Raw genomic sequence first — 21,815 nt, 5'->3', positions numbered from 1 at the left:
ATCGAAACTTCCAGAGATTTGTCCAGAACTGCTCCAACCAAGTGGTAGCCATGTGGCTGCAACAGCTACGGCAATGAAAATAGGATATTTTGGGCATGGCACACATCCTGAGGCAAATATTCAGAATACTTGTTACTTTATGGGAAAAAGTGCAGACGTTGCCCCTGTCCACACCACTGTAAAAAAAAAGCATATTTTCCCATACAGGTATCTAGAGCAGGTGGGGACAGCAGAAGCAGATGACTTTGGCAGATTGGGCACTCTTCTAGTTTTATTGGCAGATTGGGTACGCTTCCATGCAAATCTCATCAAATCTGGGCAAGTATTGCAGAAATTGTCACATTTCCTCCATCAGAAGAAACCTGAAAAACAGCTGATTTAAGATATATTGGGATTCACTTGCATGGGGTGACATCTGATTCAGTGCATTTGTTTTGCCATTTTGTCTAAAATTAGCCATTTGTTGCTGTAATTGTAGGGGTATGGGTGGATCTTTAAAACTGATCTTTGCTTTGATCACAAGAAAGCATCTTTCTTAAGGATATCCGTGAGAAGGGCTGCTCTTTTGGCAGAGACGCGAAGCGCCTGTATAAGGATGCAAGGCCCAAAAATTCTCAACTGAGTGGGATTGCATGGCTGCAGCCACTCCCTTACACATCTTACCTTTGAAGGGTCCACTCGAATCCTGTTCCTGCCCACAGTATGCCTGAGATATTCAACCCCTTTGCCTTAAAAGTGCAATTGCTGGCCTTAGCGTAGAGGTGATGCAACGTCAAGATTTCCAGCAGCTGTTTGAAAATGGACATGTTCAATGTGCTCTTGTTTGTGTTTGTTGTAAATGAGGATGTTGAAAAAAAAAGCCAGCATGTATTGGAATAAAAGTGGCTGTAATATCTTGTTCATTAGTATCTGAAAGATGGCTGGTGCATTAGTCAAACTGAATCACAGCAGTGATCACTTTGAAGTCAGCTTTCTGTGTCATCAGTCTAGCATAGTGAATCTCCGAGTACCCTTGAGTTTATTCGACAAGTCATTATTCGTGGGGATTGGAAACCTGTTTTTTAATATTGGCCTTATTAAGATCTCCATAATCATTGTACATGTGATAAGGAAGTGGGTATTTATTGTTAATTGTCACTTTATTTAATTGTTTGTAATCTACACACGTCCTCCACGAACCATCTTTCTTCTTTCTTAAAAGGACAGGTGCACCCCAGGGTGATTTACTTGGGCGAATATAACCCATGTTTAGATAGTCTTGAAGCTGTGAAGCTAACTCGTCCTCCTCGAGTTGGCTCATCCGATAGGGTGGAATACTAATAGGTTGAGCCCCAGGTACTAAATCTATGCGATGATCTACTGCCGGTTCTGGAGTAAACCTTCCGGCAGTTGTGCAGGGAATACATCAGTGAGATAATCCAACAATGTTCTCAATTCTTGGTGTTCAAACACGCTTAAATCATTTTTGTTATTAAGTGAGACAACAAATGAGGAAAGCGGAATTAAAACACATTGATACACATCATAACGAGAAGTGTTTAATATATTCTGAAGCTGCATCGTAGATACAATAGGTCCCTAAGAAGAGAGAATATCATCACAGTGAATACAAAATTAGGTGTCCTTGTCCAAAAAAGAGTGTGTATGGTCTTTCCATCCAATCCGAAAATCGTGGGTTTTAAACCACTCTATTCCGATCAACAAGTCTACATGTTCCAAGTGCATAACATAGCACGTAAGAGTGGTTGTGTAGTTTGGAATCCGGATAGAAAGTTCGTCGACCTTACGATCCCAAATCTGCTACCCAGCTGGAAGCTTCACCTCGTGGGTGTGATCGCTAGGTGTCGTGGACAGTCCCAGCCTCTGCATAAGTTTATAGTTCACAAAATTGTGAGAGCTGTCCGGGTTAAAGAGAATGTGAACTCTTTGGTCCCTAACTTCTCCATAGGCTTGGAAAAGGTCATGGGGGCCAAATAACGAATTATTAAAAGTGCAATTACAAGAAAGTGGGCAGGGAATGACATTTAAAGAAATACCTGTCATCGATGCTTGGTTAGCTCCCTAGCTTTGGTTCCTTGGCCTGCATGGAGCTTTGGTCCTGGCGCTTGCATCTGGTTCTTGCGCTTGGGACAATCGTTCTGTGTGTGGCCTTGATCATCGCAAATAAAACGTTGTCCTTTTTGAAAAGCTTAAGGGTTTGTAGGAAACAGGCTCGACTATTCTTCATCTGAGTTGAATTCTTCTTAGAGGCATTGTCAACTGACTTCGACTCCCTTGTATCAGTTGGTGACTGGCAAAACTTCCTCTTGTTCTTTCCACTCGTGTCGGTAGCAGTGGTTCTCTTTGCGCTGGCCATGGTATCATCATAGATGCGCACATAGTTCATGGCCTCTTGCAAAGTGGTACACTTGTTGTTCTTGATCTAAAGCTTATACGAATCAGGCAAACCATTCACAAAGAAGCCCAATAAAGTGACAGGGCCCATCTTTGTAGCTGTGGTTTGCAATTCACGAAAAATCTAAAGATAAACTTTAAAAGTCAAATTCAGTTTGGACATATCGAGGGCCTTGAGAGCTTGCCTATGATATCATAATCCTCCTCTTTCTTCAGAAATTCTTTCCTGAAGACCTCTCCAAATTTCGATCCAGGTGGAGGGCTTTGGTCGTAGTTCCTTCCACCAAAGTAATGCCTTCCCTGATAAATACCCTGCTTCAAGTTGCATCTTCTTCTCATTAGGATAAGGGTGAAACTGGAAGTATACTTGCTTCCTACGCACCCTAAAGCTAATGCAAGATTTTGATTTTGAAATATGTTATCGAAAGGGTTCCATGAATAGTGTGGTGGATGCCTTAAGTCGAGTCAAGTTTGTAAATGCTATGTCATTTACGGAAATATCCTCAGACCTATTTCAATCCTTGAGAGGCCTTTGCACAACTGAGTCATTTCAGTTCTTTTTGGCAGAATCTCTAGGATGGGAGTTTCATGGTTGACGAGGACTCAGGGATTGTGCCACCTATGGTATAGGCGGCGGGAGGTTAGTGGACGATTAGGAACAGCTTGCTGTTCTGGAATGGAAAGATGTGTGCCAGATGTTTTGGATCTTCGATCCAAGATTCTCTGGGAGTGTCATGATGCAGCTGTCCCTGTTGTCACTGCCTATGTCTGAAGGCAAACCATATAGCTTAAACAATTGGGGGAGTGTTATGATGCAACTGTCCCTGTTGTCACTGCCTATGTCTGAAGGCAAACCATATAGCTTAAACAATTGGTCCACAAACTCATGAGCCAATTGAATAGCTGATATGGTCGATCTAGTAGGTAAGAATGTAGCCATCTTTGTCAGATGGTCAACTATGACCCAAATGGAGTCATGACCCTTGCGCGTTCTAGGCAAACCAGTAATAAAGTCCATGGAAATACTTTCCCATTTATTACCAGGGTTTTGCAATGGCTATAATAAACTTGGGCTTCTAAGGTGTTTTGCCTTAGTAACCTGATAAACTTGGCAACCTACCACATAGCTTTCAATAAATGCATGCATCTTTGGCCAATAAAAGGTATGTTTCACAAGAGACAGAGTTCGATGTATGCCTGGATGTCCCGCACTAGGTCATCTAGCCCAGTTTCAATCTCTTGTTCAACAACTCTCAAGTTTGAAGAGTGTTCCTGATGATGAAGATAAGATGGCCGTCCTTTTGAAGAGTATGCATGGCATTTCTCGCTTTGAGCACACTCTTGAGATCCTTCATCTTGTCACTACCACGTTTGATGATATGGTGGCCCTCCTCATTGAGAAGGATCGTCGCAATAAGGAAGCCACTCTTGCCTCTCCTATCGATCATGCATTTACTTCCACAAGCAAATGGATGAACAAGAGAAGCATCATGCCAATCTTCTGGCTGAAGACGGAGTTGAACATGAAGAGCTCCTAGAGGAGATACATGCAGCTACAGCAGAGGTTCATGGCCTCTCTCTTGACGACGAGGATCCATTTGACCAAGGTTGGGCTTTCTAGGCCCCTATGCTTTGTGTTTGTGTTGAGTCACATAAAGGTTCTCGGCCTTGAGTTGTCCCTCTAAATTAAATGTATTTGGAGTCAATAAGAGGTACTCTGCCATGGGTTGTCTCCCAAAAATGAATGTAGTCTTTTACTTTGGTTGATGGTATTGACCACCCAGTTCAGAGTAAGGGGGGATGACGAGTGATGGTTTGCCCTTGCCGGTCGCAAGCTGACTGAGAAGTCACTATCACACGGGAGGTGTTGGATAGTTGGACTTGCTCTTTGCAGTATTGCGGTGGAGGGGGGATTGGTCTATTCTTTGCGCGTTGGGTCTCACACTCTTTGCTCTGAAGGGGGGTGTTGGAGATATCATAGCCAAAGAGTGGTGATGTGATGTGTTAGTGTGAAGTACTAGGTGATCTAGTACTAGTCTATGTGAGTGAGTCTTGTGTGAGTGCCATGTGTCATCATGGGACTTATCCCATATGCACTAGGTGCTAGTGTGTGAGTGAGTAGCCTACATAAGGCTTGTACTTCACTTGTCTTGACACACTTGATGAATGAATGAGAGCCTTTCATTATGTCTCTCTCTTTCTCTCTCTCTCTCTTCCTTCACCATGTTTCCAATAATAGCTTCACCCTTACATGCTTTGCAGAAGAAGGCAGTGCCTTTCCGTTAGGGGAAGAAAGAAATTGCAGCATTCAATGAGTTGAAAGAAAAGCTATGCTCTGATCCTGTCATCGTTTTGCCAAACTTGCGAAAGCCTTTTGTTCTTCAATGTGATGCAAGCGGCAACAGTGTGGGTGGAGTGCTTATGTAAGAAGGCAGAGTGGTTGCATATGAGAGCAGGTTGCTCCGAGATGCTGAACACAACATGAATGTGTATGAGCAAGAATTGGTAACTGTAATTCATGCTCTTACTGTGTGGAAGCACTATCTTTTAGGTGCTGATTTTTATGTGCAAACTGATCATCAATCGCTGCGATACTTTCTCACTCAGAGAAAGTTGTCAGAGAAGCACATGAGATGGGCAAACTTCCTCTCCATTTTTCATTTTCAGATTGTACATGTGGCTGGAAAGAAAAATGTTGTGGCTGTTGCACTTTCCAGAAGGCCACGTATAGAAGCTATGTCCAAGAAATCACAGGGATCTGTGGTTACTATTGCTTATCACAATGAGCTTGATGTCTTGAAGGAGCAGTATGCTACAGATGATGCTTTTGCACGTATTTATGATTAGCTTATGGAGGGCAATCGGCATGATCATTATACACCTAAGGAGGGATTTATGATGATGCATGGAAAGCTGTGTGTAATGAGCCATTGAGGCCTCTGAAAGTCATGCCCCATCGTATGCAGGGCATAGGGGTATTGAGGCTACAATCAAAGTAGTAGAGCACTACTTTTATTGGCCTTCTCTACGCAAAGATATTGAGGCTTATCTCAGGACATGCATCACTTGTCAAAAGGTGAAGTATGACAGGCAGAAACAGCCCGGTTTACTTCAGCCTTTGCCTATACCAGATAGACCATGGCAGAGCATCGCTATGGATTTTGTTTTTGATCTCCCTCGCACTCCTTCTAGTCATGATGGCATATGGACTATGCATAATTTGCAGATTTAGGAAGATGGCTCGCTTCATTCTAGTAAGGAAGAAGATTACAGTTGAGCAGATGGCAAAGGAATTCTTGAAATCTGTTTTCAAGTATCATGGGATGCCTAAGTCTACCATGAGCGACAGAGATCCACGGATGACTAGCATGTTCTGGAGAGGTTTGTTTGATAACATGGGTACCTCACTGCTGTTTTCATCTTCTTATCATCCACAGTTTGATGGTCAATCAGAAGAGGCAAATTCTACAGCTTTGGATTTGTTGCGTTGTTATGTGTTTGAGCAAAAAGCAAAGTGGGAACAATATTTTCCGCTGATTGAGTATGCATACAACAATACAGTGCACTCTTCCATGGGTAAGGCACCGTTCGAAATAGTGGAAGGAGCGAGAAAGGTTCCTCCTATTTTGCATACAAAAGAGAAGATTTTTGTGGCAGATGAGTATGTGGAGGACTTGTGGACAGCCTATGAAAAGGTTAAGTATGCCCTCCAACGTAGCCAGGACAAGCAGAAAAGAGCTGCGGACAAGCATCGTAGGAACCTGGTCTTCACAAAAGGTGATTGGGTATTGCTGCGTTTTCTTAAGGCACGCTCAAGAGCAAGAAAGGGAAAGTAAAGTTGTACAAGCTGAATATGAGGTACTACGGCCCCTTTCAAGTTCTTGAGCAGATCAATGAGGTAGCTTACAGGTTGAAGTTACTTGAGTAGTGGACCATCCACAATGCTTTCCATGTTAGCTTGTTGAAGCCTTTTCATGGAGACGTGCCACATGATATGCCAGTTGAAGAGCAACCTGAAGTTGATGAGTAAGATGAGGTCTTGATTTCTGAGCAGATTGTGGCACATAAGGATCGGAAGGTTAATGGTTGAGTTGCCAGACGCTATCGAGTGAAGTGCAAGAATTATCTTGCGAATGATGCGATCTGGATGGAAGAAAGTGAATTGGCAGATTCACCACATGTTTTACAGCTCTACCTTGAGGCATTTGGTCTCAAGCCTACTGCGGTAGCAGCTCATTCCAATTCAGTAGAGCATAGGTCTGGAGCATTATCGAATGCTCATGGGGGGGATAGCACTTCCGCACCCACAGTGCAGACATGCTCACAGGATATCTAGAGGTCGCTTGGTGACACTGCGGTTTCACCCAAGGCACTGATGCTGACAGTGTTTTTGGCCGTGAGACTTCTATGATGAGTGATCATGACACTCCAGTTGGTTGATACACTGCCATATGGATGGATCTGCAGTCTTGCTGTATGTACATTGTATTTTTGGTACTTCATGTGATGTTGTACTATTGATTATGGGTTGTTTACGCCTATTGTGACACCCTTTTCTATTTGCTGTAATTTTGGGACAGGAAACAAGATAGTTTGCTGTTTCAAGAGGGGGGTATGTCACGGGGACGTGGTGGTTATGTGAAGTGTCCAAACTAACTGTCACTGAATTTAGCCTAGGGTACCTGGCTAGGGGCCTTAGTTGATGCCCAAAAGGTACTTATGATTTCATGTGCAATAAGTGCAACTCTTAGTGCTATTAGAGTGGTTTCAATTTCGAAGGTCATTGGTTTGGTTCAATGGGGTCATCCTTTAAAAATTGACCCCCTAGAGATCCTACAAACTAGGGTCATTGGTTCCCAAGCATTAGGGTCATGGTGTGCCATCTGACTCCCCTAGGGGCATTAAAATCCCACGCCTCTTTTTGCCATAAGTCTGTGTGTGGCCTCTCTGCTTGCCTTGTGGCACCTAGGTGTCACCCCTGGAAGCCCCTAGAGCCCTTCCTTTCCTTTCCTTGCTGTTTTGAGTCTTCTCCCCTACTAGAGCAGCCTCATTCTGAAGATGGCGGATTTTTGCAGCCTCTTTAGAACAACAAAAAATCTAAAGTTGTATGATTGGACTTATTCTAGTCTTACAAGGTATATCTCTCTTGCTGGCTGAACTCATTTTTCGAGCTTTCTTCGTGACAGTTCTCCTCTCCTTCGTGCTCTCTGCTGCTGGCATGCTTCTTCGACCTGGACGCCTCCATTCTGGGCCATTTCTGTAGTTTTTCTCGACTTTCTTCGCGACAGAAGTCTTCCTTTCTTGAGTTTGATCTCATATTTTTGGACATCTCTCTTCCTGCTCTTGCCTGGTACAAGGCGCATTGAAAACGGAGGTGTTGGTGGGTTGGAATCACCATTCTAGTGGTCGCAATCAGGCGAATCTGTTTCAGCTTGCTAAACCCTCTCTTTCTTGATCTCTTCTGGTGCTGGAAGTCACTCATAGGCAGCTCCCTCCTACCAGAGACTGTTGTCTTCTGTTCAACCAACTTCTGGGGCTGTTCTGAGCTGAAACAGGCTCTTTCTGTAGCTGGATTCTTATCTTTTTCTTCTGCTCTATGCTACTCTCTTTCTTACTGAGATTCTGCAAGGTTGGATACCTTGCCATTGGCCCGGAAGAGGATTGGGGCACAGGTTCTGATACTCTCTTCCGGGGGGTGCAGTGGCAAGCCTTGGGCTCAGTAATGGCTTGGATATATGTGAATGCATTGCTTGGCATGCTGTCAGGTTGTTCTACTTGTGTTATGCATGACTATTGAAAGGAACCAAGAGAATAGCACTGGGAGTTGGTCACTAGCACAGCCATGGGTTGGCATTGTACTAGGTTGCACCTGTGGGTGAGCTCTTGAAGGGAGTCCTTTTGTATTTGAGCTAACCAGTAATTAAATAAATACCGCAAGGGGCGCCAAGTGTTGGGGCCAACAGGTGTCACTCGTCATGCTTTTGAGTAGGGGAATTGTAGGTTGTAAGTTGGCACAAAATCAAAACTAAGGAGAGAAGGCTTCCATCCAGCAATAGACCAACAAATAAACAATGTGCTTTTGATTCCCTGGAAGCCGTTGAAGATCATAACAAAGCGAGAGGCCACAAACCAAGTAACCTACAGCAAGTTTCACAAGATCTTGACTGTGAAGGCGCATTCTTAGACAGTGTATGTAACTGGCCTTTGATCGACAAAGGGCAGTGTAACTGACTCTATTATCTCACAAATCTGAAATACAGCCAACTTGAAACATTGACATTGCCCACAAACAAAACTCAGAGGTAGATGCATCAGTAAGGAGATGGACTGAGGCTGCCATGTGGGCAGTAAGATAGCTGCCACATGGGAAGCTCAGGGAGATCCTTCTTGATGTTATTTTAGGGCAGCCCAGTGGGCCACCCTTGGTCAGCTCACATGGCTTATGCAGCAGTGGGCTGCTGGACAGGCCTGGCTAGGCGTTGAACAGGGCAGGTGGACTGGCGGACAGCCAGTATAATGTGCCTGCAGAAGACCTTATATAGGTCAGCAGGAGGAGGAAGCAGCTGATCAGCAGGCCTGTCTGCTTGTTGGCAGTCAGTCTGGCTGATGGAGCAGCATTTAGTTTATGCATGAGCATCCTTGAGCCTGTACTGGGGCAGACCTTGGTGCATACCTTGTGTTGGGGTAAAGGCACATTGCCTACCCTTATATTAAAGAATTAAAGTTAGGACACCTATGACTGTCTTAAGACAGTCATAGGGTAAACCTAATCCTAATAAAACTTAAGTGAGTTTGTGGTGTGGCTCACTCATCACTTCACACCCGCAATAATTGTGTCTCTCTCACTCTCACTCTCTTGCTCCCTTCCTTCACTCTTCCCCCTCTCAACTGGTATCAGAGCCTCCCCTCCCAAGCTTCCTCTCCTTCGCCTACTACCCTTACCGTACGGACGTACGGACAGCGCCGTACGACCGTACGTCGTCCGTACAGTCGTACGGACGGACTGTGCAGCAGTCAACGGAGCTCGAGCAGCGAGCTGTGGTGCAAGACGGCGGCGTCGAGCATCAAGGGCAGCTCCAAGGCGGCGGCGTCGAGCAGCAAGGGCAGCTCCAAGGCGGCGGCGTCGAGCAGCAAGGGCAGCTCCAAGGCGGCGGCGTCGAGCAGCAAGGGCAGCTCCAAGACGGAGCTCGAGCAGATCCGGGTGCAGACCAGTCGACGGCGCGGGAGCTGAGCGGCTGCGTCGAGCAGCTAGGGCAGCTCCAAGGCGTTTTTTCGCAGCTAGGGCTCGCAGGGCGGCGCAGCAGTCAGCGGCGCGGGAGCAGACCAGGGCGGCGGCGCAGTCAGCTAGGGCTTTTTGCTTTTGAATAGGGCGGCGCATTTTGCAGCTAGCCAGGGCGGAGCTGCATCAGGCAGCTACCCAGCGAATCTGCAGCGTCGCGCAGCTGTACGGACGACAGTCGTACGGACTGCCGTACAGTCGTACGGATTTCCGTACAGCTGTACGGACGACGACGCCACCTCACCCACAGGAAGCTACACAGTCTTTTTTCTCGATCTGTGTGCAGCAGGGAAGTACATTTTCTTGGGATCTGTGTCCAAAGATTTTTTTTAAGGGGGAAGTGTACTTGCTGCAAGGACAGAAGTACAGCAGGACAGCCGGAGCTTCTATGCTTTTACTGAGTGAAATTCTCAGTTTTGGGTGAACTTATCAAAGGGCTTTTGCCTAGATGTGTTTGCAGTCTATGCCTTGAGGCAGTGTGTAGCCAGGGAGCACACATTTGCTTTATTTCCGCAGTGCATTTGGTGACATTTGTTGCAGGTCACATTCTTTGTACACACTCTGAAAATCTCAGTTGAGCCACGCTTGGTCAGGGCGCATCGAGTTTACTCGGTCCCTAACTGCCCATCGTTGACAGTGCTCAAAAGATTTTCTTCTGGGTGTTTGTACGTTGTGAGTTGTGTTGTTACTGAGTACACAGAGGCAGTCTATGCATTGCACATTGTCAGGTACAAGAGTCAGAGAGATTTTCATATTGCTTGCTACCTCATTGTTGAGGTGTTCTCCACTTGATTCCGGTGTCAGATCAAGGGGCTTTTGCCCAGACTTTGTTTGATTGCACTTGGGTTACCTACAGAGATCTTCAGATGCGTTTTCTCCCCTTGGTATAAGGGTGATTGCTTGGGATTTATCCCATTTACTGTTGCAGGTTTTGTGTGACAGGCTGAAGAGTCATTTACTGTTTTTGGAGTGTCTTCTGCAATTTGAGACAGTGACATACCTCATCTGAGGTGGGAGAAGTGATCAGTACAGTCAGTACAGCAGTGTTTACAGCAGTCTGAGTGGTTTTGTCAGATAAGTATGCACTGTTAAGCTCTTGTTGAGCAGCAGCAGCAGTCTGAAATCACTGTTTTTTATGCCTTTTTTGAGCTCAGAACATTTTGTCAGAAGGTACAGTATTTGCAGGGACATTTACTGTTTTGCTGCAGATTTTACTGACAGTAAAAACAGCACCTTTGAGAGTGCTTCTGGCTCTTGAATAGAGCAGGCTTTTTCTGAGAAATCAGAACTTTTTTATTCAGTCTTTTTACTTCCAGGGAGTCAGGTACTTTCCTCATCTGATATGGCATCAGGAGGAGGTGATTCTTCAATTCTGAACATAAAGAAACTGGAAGGAGCACATAACTATGCATTATGGGCAGAACAGTGCTTGAATGTTCTTCTGTTAAAGAAGATTGCTAAGCCCATAAGGGTAAAGGGTGTCAAGCCATCTGATATGGCAGCTGATGATTGGGAAGAGCTTGATCTGTCTGCGAGGGCAGCTATCATGCTCACTATTTCAGACACTCTTGTGTTCAATGTACAGGCTGAAAAGACCTCTTATGGTCTATGGCAAAGACTAGAAGAACTGTATGCCCAAAAGAGCTCAGCCAGTAAGGTTTATTGGCTGAAGAAGCTGGTCGATCTTCGCATGAAGGAAGGTACAGCTATGACCTCACACTTGAGTGAGTTCAATGCTATCTTTACACAGCTGATTGCACAGGGGTTGAACCTTGATGAGGAGTTCAAGGCTACTTTCTTGTTGTGTACTCTTCCTGAGAGTTGGGACACTTTCAAGACCACCCTGTCAAACTCAAATGCCACTCTTATTTATGCTGATGTAGAGAGCTCTCTCCTTATGGAGGAGATGAGCAGGAAGAATAATGCGGGCAGCAAGTCTTCAAATGCTTTGCAGGTACAGGATAGAGGCAGGACTCAGCAGAAGGGGAGATCTGCTAGTAAGTCCAAATCCCGCAGTCAGTCCCGTGGCAAAAAGGACATTGAATGCTTTTATTGTGGCAAGAAGGGACATGTGAAGTCGAAGTGCTTCAAGTTCATACGGGATCAGAAAGCCAAGAAGGCTGAATCACAGGATGCAGGAAATGCAAGCAAAGGCAAAGGCAAGGCCACGCTAGTTGAATTGGATGCAGTGAATGTTGCAGCAGAGGACAGTGACAGTGACATACATGATGTTTTATGCTCTTCTGCTGTAATAGCACATGCTTTGGTTATTGATGGCCATGACATGCACACCTGGCTCTTGGATTCAGGTGCCTCTTTTCATGTTACACCTCGCAGGGAGTGGTTTACTTCCTACACAGGTACTCATGGAGTTGTTCATCTTGGGAACAACTATGCATGTCAGATTGCAGGGATTGGCAGTATACAGATAGTATTTCCTGATGGACAGTCATTTATGCTTGATGGTGTTCGCCATGTGCCGGAAATCAAGAAAAATCTGATTAGCACTGGCTTATTAGATGACAGTGGTTACCACACCACATTTGGAGATTCCAAATGGGTGATTACTGATGGCCATACTGTAGTGGCTGAGGGTTTTAAGAGTGATACCTTGTACCCTCTTTATGTTTCCAGTGTGGGTAATCATGTTGTTGCCATAACCGAGCTGCCAAAGGTTTCATTGTGGCATAGCCGGTTGGGACACATGTCTGTTAAGGGAATGCAAGAACTGTCACGTTTGGGTTATCTGCCGCCTCTCTCTTTTTCAGATTTGCCTACTTGTGATCATTGTATTTTTGGCAAGCATTCTGTGACTCCTCATAAAAGGAGAACTCCCCAGAATAGAGCACCACTTGATCTAGTGCACACTGATTTGTGTGAGATGCCACAGTTATCACTAGGGGGTGCCAAATATTTTATTACTTTCATTGATGATGCTACACGTAAGGTGTGGGTCTATTTCTTGAAGCATAAGGGAGATGCCCTAAATGCTTTCAAGAGGTTTGTCGCTCAGGTTGAAAATCGGACAGGTCGTAGGCTGAAATGCCTCAGATCCGATAATGGGGGTGAGTATGTGTCACATGCTTTTGTGCAGTTTTGCCAAGCTAAGGGCATCAAACAGGAACTCACAGCCCCTCATAATGCATCTCAAAATGGTGCAAGTGAGCGGATGAATCGAACTGTTCAGGAGAAGGTTCGATGTATGTTGTCTTATGCTGCATTACCCCATGGCTTTTGGGCAGAAGCCGTGCAAACAGCAATTCACATTATTAACAGGTCACCAAATAAGGCTTTGGAGTTGAAAGTGCCAGAGGAGGTGTGGTCTGGCAAGCCACCCTCATATAAGCACTTACGGGTATTTGGCTGCGAGTGCTTTGCTCATGTACGCAAAGATCTACGCACCAAACTGGATCCAAAGTCTATCAGATGCATCTTTATGGGATATGGTGATGAAGGTGAAATGGGGTACAGATTATGGGATCCCGTTAAACGGAAGATTATACGCAGCAATGATGTCATCTTTAAAGAAGATTGTGTACACAAGGAACCCGTGCAACCTGTGGAATACAGGCGGGTTATTTATGATGATGTTGGACAGCAAAGAATGCCTATTTATATGCAGCAGCAGCCTGCTGCAGATCACCCTGTTCAAGAGGGTATACAGGCTGATATTCAGCCAGAAAATTTTGCCAATAATGCACCACTGGATGTGCCAACAGATGGGGCTGTAGAACAGCCAGGTACGGTGGTACAGCCACCTGTTATGCATGAAGAACAGGCTGGACAGCAGCCTAATCCGGAACAGTTTGTTAGGAGGAGCACCCGTGCACAACGGCCTCCTGCCAGGTTTGTTCCCGGAGCCAATAATGTGGCTGATTTTGTCATGCTGACAGATTGTGGTGAGCCTTCCAGCTTCAAGGAAGCTATGGGAAGAACAGAGAAAAAGAAGTGGGAGAAAGCCATGCAGTCAGAAATGGATTCTCTACTTCAGAATGATACATGGGACTTGGTGCAGTTACCTGCAGGCAGAAAAGTTTTGCCATGTAAGTGGGTTTACAAAGTCAAAGTGGATTCAAATGCTTTACCGAGGTATAAGGCCAGATTGGTTGCCAAGGGATTCAAGCAGGAGAAGGGCATTGACTTTGATGAGATCTTTTCCCCTGTAGTCAAGATGACTACTTTGAGAGCAGTGTTGGCTCTTGTTGCTCATGCTGACATGGATTTATGTCAGATGGATGTGAAGACAGCTTTTCTTCACGGAGATCTCCATGATGAGATCTATATGAGTCAGCCAGAGGGATATGCTGTTAAAGGGAAAGAGCAGCTTGTGTGTAAGCTCAAAAGGAGCTTGTATGGACTCAAACAGGCGCCAAGAGAATGGTACAAGAAGTTTGATGCATTCATGCAGTCCCAAGGGTATCATAGGTGTGAGACCGATCATTGCTTGTACACCAAACGGGCAAAGGATGGCAGTTTGATGCTACTCATTCTATATGTGGATGACATGCTTATTGCCAGTAAATCTCAGCATGAGATTAGTGCTTTGAAGAAACAACTGCATAAGTCTTTTGACATGAAAGACTTGGGTGATGCAAATCATATTCTTGGCATGCGTATTACTCGTGACAGGTCCAAGGGACTTTTGTTTCTGTCACAGAAAGAGTATATTGACAAAGTACTGCAGAGGTTTAAAATGGAGGGGGGGAAGTCCATTAGTACCCCGTTGCCTCTACATTTAAAACTCAGCAGTAAGGACAGCCCCAGATCAGATGATGATAAGGCTGAAATGGCCAAGGTTCCGTATGCATCTGCAGTTGGATCTTTGATGTATGCCATGGTTGCCACTCGTCCGGATATTGCTTTTGCGGTGGGAGTCATCAGCAGGTATATGGCAAATCCAGGCAAGCGGCATTGGGAAGCAGTGAAAGGTGTCTTGAGGTATCTCAAAGGTACCAAAGACTTGTGCATATGCTATGGTAGGCAGGATGCATTGGTGCATGGTTTTACAGATTCAGACTATGCAGGGAATGCAGATAACCGGAAGTCTACTACCGGTTATATTTTTACATTTGCAGGAGGTGCTATATCATGGGTGTCTCGGTTGCAGAAATGCGTTGCACTATCAACCACAGAAGCTGAATATGTTGCAGCCACTGAGGCTTGCAAGGAAGCAATATGGCTTACTCGGCTGGTGGAAGATTTGGGCATTACAGGAGATATGCCAGTTCTGCATTGTGATAGTCAGAGTGCTATCATGTTGGCAAAGAATCCGGTCTTTCATCAGAAGACCAAGCACATAGAAGTGAAATATCATTTCATCAGGGAGGTACTGGAAGACAAGCGTCTTGAGCTTGTGAAAGTACATACTGATGATAATCCTGCAGATTTGCTCACTAAGAGCTTGCCTACAGAGCGGTTTGCACATTGCCGCCACATCATGGGATTAGGATGAGACCATTCTTACTTTATGGTCTTGTATACAGTAACTGTATATTGCTGTATTTTTATTCTTTTCTCCCCTTTAGGCACATTGGCCTTTAGGTGGGAGGTTGTTGGGGTAAAGGCACATTGCCTACCCTTATATTAAAGAATTAAAGTTAGGACACCTATGACTGTCTTAAGACAGTCATAGGGTAAACCTAATCCTAATAAAACTTAAGTGAGTTTGTGGTGTGGCTCACTCATCACTTCACACCCGCAATAATTGTGTCTCTCTCACTCTCACTCTCTTGCTCCCTTCCTTCACTCTTCCCCCTCTCACCTTGAGCAAGAAGGAGAGCGCAAGACTGTCAGGAGGGAGCAGTATGCAGAGCTCAATCAGATTCAGTCACTGAACCCTGTCAGAGAGGCACGGGGCAGTTTGTGGAGGAGATCTGCAGGAGAGAGTGCAGCACATGAAGCTTGCGGTCGTGTCTTACCTCAGAAAAGTTCACGGTTGGAGCTTGTTGTGTACAGATTTCTACATCTTTATGAGATCTAATATTGGCTGTACATCTGAGTATTCATTCTCTCTCCAGTTCTGAATGTGTTCTCTCTCTTCTTCTATCTGCACAAGAGTATACACAAGTTCACTGAGTGTTTGTACTCTGGCAAATCTTCCGCTTCAAATGTCTTGCTCACTCAATCAGTGATTGCAAGGACACACACAGACATGCATACATACATACATATATGTATGTTTGTAAGCGTGCGCGTACACACTTTTTTTTTTTGTAAAACCAAGATACTTATATTATAAACATTCATTTACATCCAGGCGTACACACACACACACACACACACACACACAAATTAAATGGTAGAATGCTTGGTAATAAAAAAAGCTTATGTTTTTTGTCTAATCCACTAAACTAAATGTGAATCTTTTCACTATTGTTATTATATCTGTAAACCTATGTTGGTGACTCAGGTAAGCCAACCTATTGCAAATAGATTGTCTAATACTTTCAGTTTTGATGTCCTTACTAAGAGAGGGAAAAGATTTAGTGCAATATAATTTGTAATTTTGTGTTACCATGCTTCTTATTAATGCTACATTGTCCATGCTTGTGGACAATCCCTTTGTTTTCTAAATTGTTGATGGGGCCCCCAATTACATGTAGGTATGTGTCACATACATGATGTAGAGTGTTTGATCACAGCTGAGTTGTTGAAAGAGGCCTGTGGGAGCTGGCTGGTTGTTTGTACCCAAGCATTGTTGAGTTTTGGATTTGTTCAGGTCTGAACCTCCTAAGTTTTCCAAAAGAAGGTGCTCTTAATTAACATATTGAATTTCAAATCCGCACAAACAATACTTAAAATGTATTGTTGGTTATGTGAAAAAGGTCTTTTTCACATGTTATAAATCTTGTTTAGGGTTGCTTGGAAGAGAAACAACCAATGCTGTCTTATAAATATGATCAGGATTGCTATTTTGGCTGCAGCCACGAATATCACCAATTTGTGCAAAAAGTATGTATAATATTTATTGCATATAATTCTGTGTGTATCATTCTGTGACAACGCATTAATGAACGAGTTGTTGAAGGCAGGTTTAGATAGGAGGGGACACATGGATCTAGTCTCACATGTTCGTGGTAGTACTGCACCTTCCTACGTGAACGTGCTACGATCATTCTTTTTTGCAAGTCAGCACAAGCGCCGGCTTAGAAGTCTAGTTGTGGATCCCTCATCGGCTCAAATGTGTGTCACAAGGTATTTGAATTGTTGTTTTTATAATAGTGAGGTTTTTTCCCCACAGATAAGATCTGGCAGTTTCAGTCCTGTAATCTCTTTAAAAATGCATGCTCATTTGGTGCTTAACATTTTTTTCTATCACAAGCAATACTTGTTCTGTTTACCACATTGATGTGCTTTTTGATGTTTAGAATGAGAGAAAGAGGGATAAGCGAACATCACTTCATGCTGCTGCTGCTTCTTCCCTTTCCCGCTCCTTTCCTGGTCACCTCTCCCTAGGCCTCCCGCCCTCCCTTCTTTTAGCTCGTACAGGCTGTATTAGAAAACAGAGGTGGAGGTTGCTTGCTACAGTCAACACTCCTTCCAGTGGAAGATTGTAAAAATGTATGCCCAGAAACCACACAGTGCTAATTCAAATCACACTTCTTTCCTTAATGTGTACTAGTGCGAGTCAAGCATGAGCTACGTGGGTCAGTCTCTCAGCCTACTGGAGAACTTAGAAGGATTAGTGTTTCCTTCTTAGGATTAGTTAGGGTAGGTGCCATCCCATGCTCACTGGTTTAGTCTCTCAGCCTATAGTTTCAGTCCTTGTTCACTGGTGGCCACTAGAGAACTCAGTAGGATTAGTTGTTTCCCCGTTAAGATTAGTTAGGGTAGGTGCCAACCCATGTTAGGAGCCCCAAAGGGCAGGGGCGGCACAATTGTGTGCAGTAGAGGCTTGTAGAGGTGCCTTTTATAGGCAGCCTTAGCCGTTGCTAGGTCGGCAAGTAGGATGGCCTTTGTTGTCCCTACTATCTAGCCAACCAGGTCGGCCATTTGGCTGGCCAAGTTGGGCTTGCTAGAGCCCTATATAAGGGGCTCTTCGCCCTCCTTTAGCTCCATTCAGTTCCGCAGCCTCTAGTCCTAGTGAGGGAAGTGAACTTAGTTGATGTAGAGGCTAGTGTGGTTGTGGAAACTGATGCCCTCATGCTAGCCTAGATAGTGGTCAACATCTGTTGGTGCTGAAGCAGCATTGCCTCGGTCAGTCTGTACTGCTTCTCGGCTTGGTCCCTCTCTGCATATCGGATGGCCTCTTCATGCTTGCGATCCTCTCATTCGTTTCTTTAAGTTGATTCTTGTTTCATCCAACTCTTGTCTTTTTTCTTCCAGTTGCCATGAGTTTTTTACCAGCTAAGACAAGAGAAGTCGATTTTACTCTATAAGCTTCTCCATCATTTCTTGACGTGCTTAGCAGAAGCGTAACTTTTTGCTATCTTTATCTTCTTGAAAATTGGACTCGTCGAATTCTTTTCTCCTTTCCTGATGCATGGCACTTCGATGTGTGACCCTTTTGAATCTCAACACAACCATGCACTCACGGTAGTCAAGCTGGTTCACAGTCCGAAGCTCTAATACCAATGTAAAAAGCAACGGTCAACGATTGTGATATCGCAAGGGAGACCTTCTTTAAACCTTATGGCAAGGCATCTTTGCATATGCACCATAGAGAGGGTGGAGAGAGATAAGGGTTGGAAATATAGAGTTGACAACCGATTGGGTCTTGGTACCCATTGAGGGCCCCCTCCTCCAAGATAGGGAGACTTTGCTTTAAACTTGGAGAACTTGATATACAAAAGATACTCTTCTAAGAGTTCACGGAAAGAAACTCTGGAGAGAAAACCTATGAACATATAGAGCTGACCCGAAGACCTAAGAAACAGCCCCAGGGCCTCAATGTTGCCCACGCTGACGTTGTAGATCACTTGCGATGAGGCTAGGGATGTCCACAGCCATTCAGGTTAACTGCATGAGTGAGAGAGATGAACTGCGAGATGTGAGGAATGAGAGAGCTGAGAGATGGAGCTAAGAATTTGAGAGAGAAGCTGAGAGTTGAACTGAAAGAGCTGCAAAAATAAGCTAAAAGGAGCTGCCGAAACAGAATGCTCAAACCTCCACCATGTTTGATGTCCGAACCCGTGCTGAGTGCTGGTGCAGTCCCTGCTTTCAATCACGATTTGTATTGGCTGCTGGTATGGCTGTTGTGTGGCGGCTTATGGAGGAGAGATGGGTGTGGCGCGCAAGGGCTGGAGCAGGACTAAATGGAGCTGAAGGGGGGCCAAGAGCTCTTATATAGGGATCCAGCCAGCCCAACTGGGCCAGCGAAATGGCCGACCTGCCAGGTCGGTTGGACGACCTGGTTGCAGGCTGCAGAACTGAATGGAGCTGAAAGGGGGCCAAGAGCCCGTATATAGGGCTCCAGCCAGCCCAAATTTGGCCAGTGAAATGGCTGACCTGGTTGCTGGCTGGTAGGGCAAGCAAGGGCCAGCCCTATTGGCTGACCTAGAGGCGGGCCTAGGCTGCCTATGAAAGGCACCTCTACCAGCCTCTACTGCACTCAATTGTGCTGCCTTTGGGGGCCTTGTTGGGGCTCCTAACATGGGCTGGCACCTAGCCTAACTAATCCTAGGAAGGAAACACTAATACTACTGAGTCCTCTAGTGGGTACTAGTGAACAAGGACTGAACTATAGGCTGAGAGACGGGTCGTAGGTCATGCCTAATTGTCCCTGGACTAGGGCTCAAGATGTTGTATAAAGGGATCAACAAATCACTTGATGATGATACCAAACTCTAGTGTGTCACAATACATCCAAGTCCAGGGGTGCATGTGACACGAGGGCTTTGTATCTCGCAGTACCCAATGTTTGATTGTGTTTGGATCTGTTGGTGTCACTATTACCCTAGCTGCATTTTTGATATGCTTTGGCATTAGCTCCACTCTTGTCGTCATCTCCCAGATCATCCAAACCACCAAGTGCCTTCGGATCTTCATCTTCTAGAGAGGGTAGTTGCTTCCGTTGAGCTTACCCGATTCCCCAAAGCTTGGAATGCACAGTTTAGTAGCCATGCTGACAAAATGAAGGGCTTAGGAGTACACCTGGCCGAATCTTGATCACCCCCCTCGCAGGGGTACCTTTCCTTTAGATGTAGAAGTTAGAACGGAGATCTCCTGCCAAAGGTTCGCATCCTTGAGCTTCCAGCACTTGTGACTCTTAGGTCTCTCATATCATGCTAGAAAACAGAGATGGAGGGTGCTTGCTACAGCCAACACTCCCCGTAGTGAAAGATTGTAGAAACGTATGCCCAGAAACCAGGCTGAAGGCCTCTTGAAATAGCCCTACCAGTTTGTAGACTGGCCCGACCCAGTTCTGCGGACACATGTGGCTCAAAGTTGCCCCTACTCTTTTTGCCCCCGTGCTACCTTCACCTCCCTCCACTCCTTTCCACTCGTGCGCACCCTCCCTTCACTCTTCCTCACCTACCCCTAGCCTCCCTTAGTTTTCCTTTAGTCCAACGGCTTTTATCCCTTCTTGGGCCCCTTAGGCACAATTCACAAATAGGTGATACCTAGGCCTTTTGTCCTTAGACTCATCTAGTCCATACTAAGCATCTTCATCGATTACCTTGGCATTAAAACCCTTCTGACCATATACAAAGCGCAACACATATACTAACAATTGTTGGTCCTAAAGGGTCTCCTGACTGACCGTGACAAGGTCATCTTATCTCAACTTGAGCATAAGAGGTGCACATAGAGAGGCAGATCTAAAGGGCCATACTGTGGAACACAAGATGATCCATAGGAAGATCAACATTTGACTCACCTAGAGCAGCCACTGAAGTCTAATGGAGACGCATGGTGATCTAGGAGAGTAGAAAACAAAGTTTGAGCTTGATGCCCTACCTTAGCAACAGTTTGTTGAAGGTGATCGTAAATATTCGATAAGGTTTTGTACTTGGATCAACTATCTATATGAATTGTTTGGCTGTACATTAGCACGCAATCTTTCCCTATTGGAAGTGTACTCTCTCTATACATACAAGTAGACAGAGTGAACATTGAGTTGGCATTTGAAGTCTTCGTTTTGAGATCTTGAGAGGTTGTTTCAAGGGTTGGTTGGAGCAAGCGATTCCTTTTCTCTAACATGGTATCAAATCCAAGCTTTTGACAAACTTTGGTGTCTTAAAGATCAACAACAAGAAGGCCTTCTCCAAACTAAAGAGTATTGACCTTGCCGAGGAGGTAGGAGCAACCACATTTTGGTGTGTTTTATTGACTTGCAATGGGTGTAGAAATGGGTCAAAGGTCTTGAAGTCATCTACATCTTGCCATGGGATCTAGTTTACTACTTATTCCGAATTTCCATGAGTCTCGGAAGCTGGACGGGACCAACTATCCCACATGGCAAATGAACGTTTATAGTCATCTAGTGGTGGGGGAATTCTGGGGGGTTATAGAAGGTACGGACTCGAAACCTGCCTCGGCATGTTGGATGCTTTAGGGAAGATCTCAGTTTCGGTAGATATTGATAGCACAAAGGAATGGAACTTGAAGGTGCAATTGCTCTTTCCATGATTATCGAGATGACTATAGATGTTGTGATATCTCATATCTAGTTGGCAAATACGTCAGCCCATGACATCCTTGTGAAGGTAAAGATTTCAGGGATCAACTCTCCGCCGTCAGTCACAAGGAGGTGGACAGCAATGAGTTGGCTATGCGTCTAGTCAACAACCTTCCAAAGAGCTACCGAGGGCTGGTGACGGCTCTCACCGCTGGAGGAGGATGGGCAAGGCTAGTCAGGTTTGAGGGATTGGCCTTGCTGTGAAGAAGCCCAGATAAAGCTATAAGAAGGAAGTGATGATGGCGGCGAAAAGACTTTTATGGCCAAATGCAAGAATGGCAAAAGGGAGCCATAGAGAAAGAAGGATGCCAAGAAATCAAATTACAATGACAGGGAGAACAAGCAAAAGGGAAAGAATAAGAAAAAGTGTTTCTTTTGTGACATGCCTGCACATTTTGCTAAAGACTGGAAAAAGAAAAAGGTTGACCAAGCAAAGGAGGAGGATCAATATGACACGGCATTGGCCAATGTGGTAAGAGAGGAACTTTTCTTAGTGTCAACTCCATGTCCCGTTGAGCAAGA

General features: G+C 45.0%; 1 protein-coding gene across 3 annotated transcripts in view; it reads left to right on the top strand.

The window, feature by feature from the left end:
• Positions 1 to 21,815, top strand: part of LOC147899094 (uncharacterized) — a 43,846-nt gene that overhangs the window by 3,650 nt on the left and 18,381 nt on the right. For all 3 annotated transcript variants that reach the window (XM_087378644.1, XM_087378646.1, XM_087378645.1), the window contains exon 3: positions 16,705 to 16,867. In XM_087378644.1, coding sequence (XP_087234770.1) covers positions 16,705 to 16,867 — 163 coding nt within the window. The remainder of the gene's footprint in view (positions 1 to 16,704; positions 16,868 to 21,815) is intronic.

This window comes from Dipteris shenzhenensis, chromosome 8 (assembly GCF_047967505.1).
Source record: "Dipteris shenzhenensis isolate YYH24624 ecotype China chromosome 8, Dip_SZ_1.0, whole genome shotgun sequence".
NCBI lineage: Eukaryota > Viridiplantae > Streptophyta > Polypodiopsida > Gleicheniales > Dipteridaceae > Dipteris > Dipteris shenzhenensis.
This window is presented reverse-complemented; position numbering and strand designations above follow the sequence as displayed.